This window comes from Halyomorpha halys, unplaced genomic scaffold (assembly GCF_000696795.3).
Source record: "Halyomorpha halys isolate HHAL.00 unplaced genomic scaffold, Hhal_1.1 Scaffold199.1, whole genome shotgun sequence".
NCBI lineage: Eukaryota > Metazoa > Arthropoda > Insecta > Hemiptera > Pentatomidae > Halyomorpha > Halyomorpha halys.
Genome location: NW_027112578.1, coordinates 642,396 through 652,318, shown reverse-complemented (window position 1 = coordinate 652,318; position 9,923 = coordinate 642,396). Strand labels below are relative to the sequence as shown.

The 9,923-nt window shown below is 29.4% G+C and overlaps 1 protein-coding gene across 1 annotated transcript in view; it reads right to left on the bottom strand.

Moving 5' to 3' along the window:
* Positions 1-2,924: 2,924 nt before the first annotated feature.
* LOC106679376 (extracellular serine/threonine protein CG31145) overlaps positions 2,925-9,923 on the bottom strand; it is a 315,704-nt gene continuing 308,705 nt past the window's right edge. The window contains exons 12-13 of the mRNA XM_067050372.1: positions 8,097-8,370; positions 2,925-5,276 (exon numbers count right to left, since the gene is read on the bottom strand). Of these exons, the coding sequence (XP_066906473.1) occupies positions 5,066-5,276; positions 8,097-8,370 (485 nt within the window). The 3' untranslated portion in view covers positions 2,925-5,065. The remainder of the gene's footprint in view (positions 5,277-8,096; positions 8,371-9,923) is intronic.

Below are 9,923 nucleotides of genomic sequence, written 5' to 3'. Positions count from 1 at the left end.
TATATTTATTTTATTAATAAGTGTAATTAGTCTATTTATACTTACTGTAACTTCCAATATTCCTGTATGTCTGCACGTATATGGAGCAGCATTGTTCTAAATGTGTAATTCTCACAAAAAAGTTTTACAAAGTGTCCTTTATTATATTCAGATGATGAAAGTTTTTTATATGGATGTAAATATGTATTTGTTTATATTAATTTTTGAGCAAATGAATTATTTCTCAGTGACAGAAATAATGGCATATTAAGGCTTGAAAATTTTATATTTTTAGAGTTACTAAATGTAAATCGGACCTTTTTAGTCAAAAACAAAAATATGTTAAAAATTGAAAAACATGAATGTTATGTCACCAGGCTCTTATCAAACTTTCATTTATTCAAAAATAAATTTCAAAAAGTGGATCAACTTTGAAACTTGAAGTAACTTGTTCCAAAGACTTATAAGTTAATTTAAAAGAGCAATTTTTATTTTAATTGTCATAGTCCTTATGAAATAACATGTTTTACTTTTATTTTTTCATAAGTTTTCATTTTATCAGTACGGAAGAGAAAAGTTATCAAAGAGAATTGTTTAGCATTATTAAAATTCCTCGAATATTGGAAAGTTTCATTGAAGTTGATGAAAATCAAATGGATGGGAAAGAAGATTCAATTCTAAACATCAGTTCTGACAACATTCTGTTTCACAAATTTGACAGTCCTATTGAAGAAGTCAACATTGCAGAGGGCAAGTTGATGACACTAGCAAGCAATAGTGAAGGAAGCAGTGTTGGATGATGTGGAGGATGAATTTTGAAAACCCTTGGTTGCTGTACGATGGATTTTCCCATCAACCTGTTTTTTTTATAAAAAAGGAACAACTGTAAAATAACAGGCTGTCATGCAAAAAAACAAAAAAAAAATGTAAAATGCTCCAATTGTAATGTAAATTAAGGTCTTGGTTTCAAATAACAATTGGTTTTATGATTTTTACAATTCTTAATTAAAAATGAATTGATGTTTACTTTTAGTTTTTTATTGTAAGTTATAAGTGTATTATTTGTTTTTATTATCAAAGTTATTTGGATACACTAATATATTTTGTTAATTTAATAATAGTAATTTATTTTCTATTTTATTATTTTTATTCACTCAAGAGCGTTACCACATTTTCTTTAAAATAAGTAATTCAAATTTTAAATGCTGGGAAGTTTTGATTATAAATTCTAGTTTCTACAAATATATTTTGTTCAGATACAGATAAAGGTAATATTAGTACAACTGAAATATTTTGAAGGTTGATTTAATGAATAGATTCATTCTAAAATATTTTTATAACACATGATCTAAATAAAAATTCCTGTTTTTAATTAGCTTGTAAGTCTTTGGAACAAGTTACTTCAAGTTTCAAAGTTGATCCACTTTTTAAATTTCGTTTTTGAGACCAAACTAAAGGAGCTTGAGACAAATGACAAATTTTTGTGCTTAGACTTTTTTCATAACTGCCAACAGACAGACATTTGTACTCTACATGGTTTAAATACTTTTTTAAAGTTTATTAAAAATTTTCTCTACCTTTAGAATCAATTATTAATTCTATTTGATGATTATATATTTTAAATTCTATCAATCAATGGTGAATAAATTCGTGAAAATATTTTTTATTTTTATCGGTCTATTTTCGATTTGGCTCAGCACAAACTTACAACACATCCTATATTATAAGGAAATATCATATATTTGGACTACTGAAGAAATTTGCATCTCATTAAAATACAAAAATCAAAGCTGAAATTAATGTTTATCAAGTACTATTGCAATATTTTTTTCATCATCTACCACATTTTTTAGTGATATACACACTTCCTTTTAATTTTAACTCTTTTCATAATATAAGTAGTTTCAATTGCCGACGCAAGTCCGAAATCCGCCATACTTACTTCTCTGAAAATATAATTTTATATCAAATACTTCTTTTATTTGTAAGTACTGACCCTCTTCTAAAATATACAATTATTCTAAAAGCATTGTCTTTGTTCAGTTGATACAGAAGCCATAGCCGAGAATGGTGTGTAAGGAAGGATACAGCTTCCGATTATCGGCACTCAATGGGAGTTTGTTATAGTTCTCCAATCTAAACTTCTCTCGTTCCCATTTTTTTTTTATTCCCTGTCCAGTGGAACACCTGCGACCCAATTCCCAACAAAGATAATATTATTTTATTGGCTACTGAAAGTTGAGTGGTACAGTGAACATCGGGACAGGGAGGATTTATTAATTATCTGTAATTTAGAACGCTGCAAATAATTACGTAATGGTTTATTATTTTTATAATTATTTATAAAGATCGCCTTATTTATAAAGATACTTGTTCGTAACAAATTTAATTTTGAAATAAAATTATTGGAATTTATTTTTAAAATAAAGTTTGTAGGATTTAGTGATTTCAAAACATTTAATACATGTTCTATGTCTTCATCAAAGTCCAAGGTGTAGACGTACGAAACCTCAAATCGGCCGCCATTTTGAATAAAACGTAGGCAGTAAAGTCAAGTTCCGAGAATCAATGAGGGGTGATCTGTTACTTAGTCGAGTAAATAAGAAAAAAAATGATTTAATAGTTGGCCGTGGACTATTAAAAAATATGATCAAGGAATTAATATAACCAGTTTTAGATTGTCGTCCCTCAAATTAAAGAACCTTTTGCCTTAAATTTATTTATTTTTGCAGATAAATTCATAAAAATTTCAGGATTTCATGTATATGGTCCTCTGATCAGAACAACTCGTTCCAAGAAAAAAATCGACCTTATACTGGGATGATGGCTAATTTCGATTTATCAGTGGTACAATTTGTTTCCAATTTTTTTTTTTTTTTTGTGACTACCTTCCTGGTCATTTTTGATATACGGGGGAGGGAGAGGTAATTAATAAACAAACCAAGTTCAATTTATCTGTTTTTAAAGAATAAAAGAGTTACCATTCATGACTACAAACAGAAAAATATATTGACTAAATAGTATCTAAGGAGTTATAATGGTAAATAAAGACACCTCAAAGTATATTTTAGTAATCAATGGTTTTTTTTTTTTTTTTTTTTTTTTATAGTTGCTGACTAGTTGATTGTGAAAACATACATAGAAATAGGTAATATATGTATCTATATATATACATAGGAATAGGTATTATAAGAAAAAATCTGTTTTTCACTTACAATACATGTTCTAATAACATTTATTTATGCTGGCACATTTTCACTTTTTATAAAGTGTTAAAAAAAATGTTTAATATTTTATCTTTCTGTTAAATTAAATTTGCAGAATCAAAGAAAAAAGAAATAACAAAAAAAAAAAAACAAACAAAAACTCTGGTCACACAAAACATATAAATAAGATTATTAAAAACAACTAATTGTTGTTGTAACTAACAGTTTGAACAGTATATTCCTCAAGTTTGAAAATATATAGTAATAAGGAAAGTTACAAATGAACTGTATGATACATTACAATTAAAGTGGACAGCTAGTCCAATTTGCTTATTGATGTAATGATATGTTGATATTTCAAATTCAATTATTGGCCTTAAAATTAGGCTCCAAAATAATGAATACAAATAGGATATTTATATAAATCAGTCTATTGAAGGATTCCATACAAGCACGCACGCAAACATTCACAGACGTGTGTAAACACAGACAGTCGCACATTAGGTTCATGTATCTTTATATCTAGAGTATATATAATAAGTTGCAATCACCAACTATTTTAAAAGATTTTTTTTTGGTGTAAACTTTCTATAAAGTAATAGTTATAACTAAATGATCAGAAAAATTATAACATATTGATTTGACTCGAGAACTTATAGAATTATCAAAAAGATTGCAGAATTTTTTTTTTGGACAAAAGAAAAATGCTTCAATGACAAATGATTGTAAAGGTTTGTTTTTTTCTTTTTACATTTAGTGTGTGAAAAATAATTTATAACATAATTATTTTTTCTTAGCGATTATATAACAGTTATCAAGCAATATAGGACTTCAACGGGAGTCTTGGCCGATTAAAAAAACAAAACAAAAAAACAGTTATGAATGAATAATATCTACAGCCTTAACTTTACGATTTAGTTGAGAAGACTGACTATTAAAAGAAAGACAAATTTTTGTATATTTATCTTTCTCATTAATTGTACCCTTGTCAAGTGAAATATTCATTTATAATATTGCTCATCCTAGTTAAAATAAGAAAGAGGTTGCGTTGCCCTATTATTAGTTCCATTTTAATGAATTAACAGAACCTGCCTTTTTTTATCTTCCGAGCTTTTATACAAAAGAAACATGTGTAAATACTACTGGAATGTTGCAATTAAAACTTTAAAGAATCAAGTAGATCAACATTTAAAGATAACTTATAAGAACATAATGATTAGCATTTCCAAGGTTTCTAGAAGGCACAAGTTAATAAATTATCACTAATTTTAGTTTATCATCGGAGAATAATCTTGGTTAAACAGTATAAAAAGGATAAAATGGAGTTGGATACTTTATATAATCAAATATAACTATATAATTACACATTTTTTCTTCTTAACTTATTTTTGTCTTATTTATAATTTATTAAAAAAAATATATTGTTTTCATAATTCTACAATTCTCTTTCTCTTTCTCGCTTTATGTATGTATATATTTTACACACACACAAATAGAAAGAGAAAGACACATACATATACATATTAATAATGCCCATTTATAGGTAAAAAATAAATATATAAATGAGGTGGTAACTAGGTATTTATAAACTGCGTAACATATAATCAAATGTACACTTAATCTGTACACATAATTAAAATTGAAGTCACTTATAAAATATACAAATTAAGGAACATTACATTTTAGTTAATTAGGCACCTGTGAGCTTTTGATTTGTCAATATGAATAAGATCACGTAAACAGTAATTTTTGTTGTGAAAGTAAACTTGCTACTATAATAATGAACAATTCTTGCTCAAAATATTAAACAGGTAACACTTTTATACTCATATCAATATATCATAGCTCATTGAATGAAGTGCCATGCAGTATCGAATCATTCAATCGCCTTCAACAGTCGCAGCTAAATAGTTTGGTAGCTCTTCATTCTGCTCACCGGACTTTTTGAGGCACGTTCTTACTTCTTGAAGAATCATACCTATCCTTCGGTCCAAGGCTTTGAGGTGAGGCTCTAACAGAACTGGTGCGACTGGATCTGACAGAAGGGAATTCCTCATAGCCTCGCTCAACTTAGTTGGACCATTGTGATAACTAGAAATATAATTTGCTTTCCATTAATCAGTAGATAGTTTTCAGTTCTTCATAAGATTTATTAGCAATTTTGTATCTAAGAACTTGTTAAATTTAATACTAATACTATCCAGAACTACACCTTCAAGCATTAAATTATCTACATCTACAGTCGGATTTCCTCTGGAGGATACAACAAAAACCAATATAATGATTAATATGATTACAGGTGAGTAACAGAAGGTGAGGTTCCCAAATTAAAATTTTAGTTTTAATAGTTACATCTGTCACATACGTTACATTTAGCTCTAATAAAGCTTCTAATTAAAATCAAAAGTTGTACAGTGCAATTTAATGGACTATATCATCAAAAATCAAATTTCTAAATAAATTATTACTACTATCTAAACATTTAATATTAGATCCGAATAAGTAATCGAAAACGAATTCGCAATAAATTTTATGTTGACTTAAAAAAGACTTGCTATAAGTTTGTGATTTATTTATAAGTTCTAATTTATTAAACTTTAAATCTTTCAATGTTGAGTGTGTAGGATGGAATCACCTTATTGAAATAAAAAAAATAATCATACATTTAATGACTGGGGTAAACAGCCACTGACTAATGTCATATTTGTAATAGTAGAAATAAAAATATTTAAAAAAATGACACTGTCAGAGGCCCATTGCTTTTTCAATACCTGATTCCGTGTATAAACTAAATAAAATATATATAATTTAATGAGCTGCAACAACACTGCTGATAACCTGTGATGTGGACTGTACAAAGGGAAATAAATTATCATTATTGAAGAGCTACAGATCACAATACATTTTATCCATTTTCTGAGTAATCCATTTTGGACTGGAATAGAGCATTATTTTTTTCAAGAAATGTAAGTTATTTCACCTCAATTTTTTACTGGTTTTTCACTAGAATGTAGTTACTGGACAAAATTGACGACTCTGCCAACCATAATTGGTGAGAATATAAAATTATGGCTATTTCAAACGTAAAAAGTAATTATTTTTTCAATCGGAGCTATTCCAAAATACCAAAATTAAAAACCTTACTAGAATATCATTTCAAGTAGAGTAAATTTGATAATATATGAGCCCTAATGGAATTATTTACGTTCAATAATTCTTGAAACACAATTTTCAAAAACAACATTTTAAGATTTTATTATGTCAAATATGGAAACCACTACTCCTACGGACGACGTACTGATGCCTACTAACTCTCAATTGACGGGTAGTAGCTGATAGAGGTGTATCGGTAAGGAGACATCTCCGGAAAGAACTTATCCAAACTGAAAGTGTCAAAATGCGCACGGTAACTGAGCCTGGCTGCACAGAGAGGGGAGTTGGCTCGGTGCCGGTCCTCTCGGGGAATCATCTGTTCGACTTCAGGAACTGCGAGTGGTTGAATCTCCCCCGACCGTTCCGCTCATCCCAAAAAGGTCATCGACTCATCTTGCCATTCGTAATTGCCATTTTGTCATTATCCCTCAATTAAACAAAGAATGAAAAACGAAGTCGCCTTCTCCCTGAATATTTATCTCTAATTCTTTTTCTGAACCACAACATATAGGAAAATGTTCACCATCTTGTTATTTGTTTTATAGTTACCTGCTAAATTAATTAATTATAATATTCAGACTTATTAATATTATTTTATGAATTATAATACATGTATTTAGTGCCAATTAAGTACCTACTTCTACCTGTTCAATTTATTGGTACCAAACATAAAAAGATGTGATATTCAATATTCATTTATAGTCAATTGATATGAAAATAATTATTGGCTACCTGCTTCTATTGTACCTTACTACCATGTTCCTAGGTACTTAATGCAACTAATGTAATTCTATTCTGAATAGACTGCAATTTAGTTTTGTAATTACTGAAATACTTTCCTACTCCTCTGTTATTACATAGGTGGTTCAATATAATTTTTGTTGTAAAAATAGATATATAAGTGCTTGAATAAAATATAAATAAAAATAATTATACTAACAAAACACAGGGCATATACGCCTAAGAAAATCCCCAAAATATTGATGTTTTGTTATTTGATAAAAAATGTTTCTTTTTGAAAACTGTTTCTCGAGAATTATTGAATGTAAACAGCTCTATTAGAGTGTATAGTTTAGAAAATCTACTGTACTTTAAATAATGTGCTATGAGGTGTTTTAGTGTTGTAGAGTTTTAAAGTTTTAAGGATATGGAGCTTCGAATGAATAATAATGGAACATTTTATGTTTTTTCTAAACAATGTTGTTTCAGAGATTTGGAGGGGATAAATATTAGGGCATTGGATATGTGTTATTATTTCACAAACAAGTTTTAATTATCCTTCTACGTAAGGATTAAGGACATTGACCGGTCTTGCATAGACCTTTTGTTTAATGCCGTCCCAAACAAAAAAATCCGTTTTTAATGCTTTTCGTTAATTATTCATATTAAGATTTAATGTGAATGTTAATCTTTACATTTGAATAATATAGTAGAAGGAACACTTTATTTATCATAACCTAAGTAAGTGATAAGAATTAAAATCTTTAGACGAGAATATCTCTCTAACATAGCGTTAGCGAAAGCACTTTCATGTTTTATTTTTTTTCATGTTTTGAGATGTTCAATTCATATTTTCAGTTAGAACAATAAGCCCTGAAAGACTATGTATAAGATGTTCTTCTTAATCTATAACAAAACGGTGTGAAAGAAAATGGAACATATTAAAGTTGTTACAGTCAAGCTAGATAGGAAAATTTATAATAAGAAGTAAAAATTAATCATCAATCATTTGAATTAAAAGTACCGAAGAATACTCACCTGAGGATTGAACGTAGAGTAGAGTGCCTGATGATACAGCACTGCCGTAGCGGTGCGAGGATACTGAATTCATCGTGGCTGTGCGACCCGAACCCCCTGCCGTGGTCCAAATGAAGTAGGAACGTATCATTACCGAAGAGCCGGAAGGTCTCGTAGTGGTGGCGGTCCATATTCCCGGTAAGGAAGTCGAGAACGCACATATCGATGATGTCCAACAGTCTCCGCCCGCTGTTATAGGGCGCTATGTCGCGGACTAGGTTACAGTAATCAGATTCTAAAAATAAACAAAATATTAACAAATAGTGATTTATTCAAAGCTCCAATTTGCCTTTTCTTAAGAAAAAAATGATAACCTTATTGAACGCAAAGACGGTTAAGCAGAGCCGGTCTTAGACATTTAGCCAATGTCCATCTCAGGGAATTACGCGGCAAGAGCACTCCCTTTCCTCAGACAGATTAGCGGTAATTTCTTACAATTATTTTATATTTAACCCTATATCTCTCCAGTTACTTCATTAATAGACTAAAATTAATTTATCTCATTTATTTTGATTTTTTTTATAATTCCAAAAACGTGGCGGCAGCCCATGCTGTTGGTTTAGCATCGAAAAAGAAATTAATATTTTCGATTTCCAATTCTATAAAATGGTCTTTGTGGGATACTCTTCAGTTTAACTCAGATTGAAAATACGTATAATAGGTTGGGCTGAATTGGTTATAATTGGTTGTAATTGCTTAAAAAAATTAATAATCCATTAAATTTGCCTAAAGGAAATTTACACAAGAAAGAGAAACCCTATCTATCGATACAGAATGAGGGAAGTAGAAAAGTCAGGCTAAATTTAGCTCTAAACGGATAACTTAAAACATCTTGACAGCCAACTATCGTAAAATTATCACAGTATGTTAGGTATTTATCAACCAGATATATATATATATAATTGTTTCCAGAATCAGAAAAACACACAACTCCTAAAATAAGAGATTTAACAAATAAATAATGTTTTATTAGCAGTAGTGATGTTAATCGTCTTGTGCCGAAACCCCTATAACAAAATGGCATTAAAATGTGAAAGTCAGGCGGGATAAAAATTAGTTTGTTTACTTGCCATATTGTGCCTGAGTCTAAAAGGTCAAAGCATTATCTGCTAGTTTGTTTACTTGCAATATTAGTAAGGCCAATGAGAAATCCGTAGCATATCAAGGTAAATATAAATAGCCTAGCACCTCTAAACGTGCCGCTTATCAACGTGCTTGTTAATGCGGTCAGTATTAGCTAGTAAAGTTGGATAGTGAAATAATCTGAAATCAGTAATGGTGGTTCTCTTTATGCTCTGCAACAAGGTTCGGCTTAAAAAAAAAAAATTACTCTAAATAATTTAAAAACATTTTTGCAATGCAGAAAGGCAGAGGAAACTAAAAGTTTCCTTAAAAAGGGACTGTCATAATTTGTATTATGATCTGGTTTCTAATCTAGTGCATTAATGCCTTTCCTACATATCATAGTGAATTAATTAATATTCACACAAAACACACCGGTCGAATACGATATGACAGATAGCAGATACTGAAGTAGCATTTTGAATACTTTGTTGGAACAAAAAGAGCTATAAATGCTAATTCCATGAGACACCATTTTAGTAAAATGGATTGGTTTTCATCCTTTTTACTGCCTGAAAATCTTATTTCAGTTAATCACAGTCCAGGAGACTTCTACATAAATGCCTTCCAGATACAATACCAATACTTTTGGATGTAGAACAACCAAAAAGATTGGTTAAAATCAGAGACACCCTCACAGTTAACAAATATCATTTTTTTTACTTT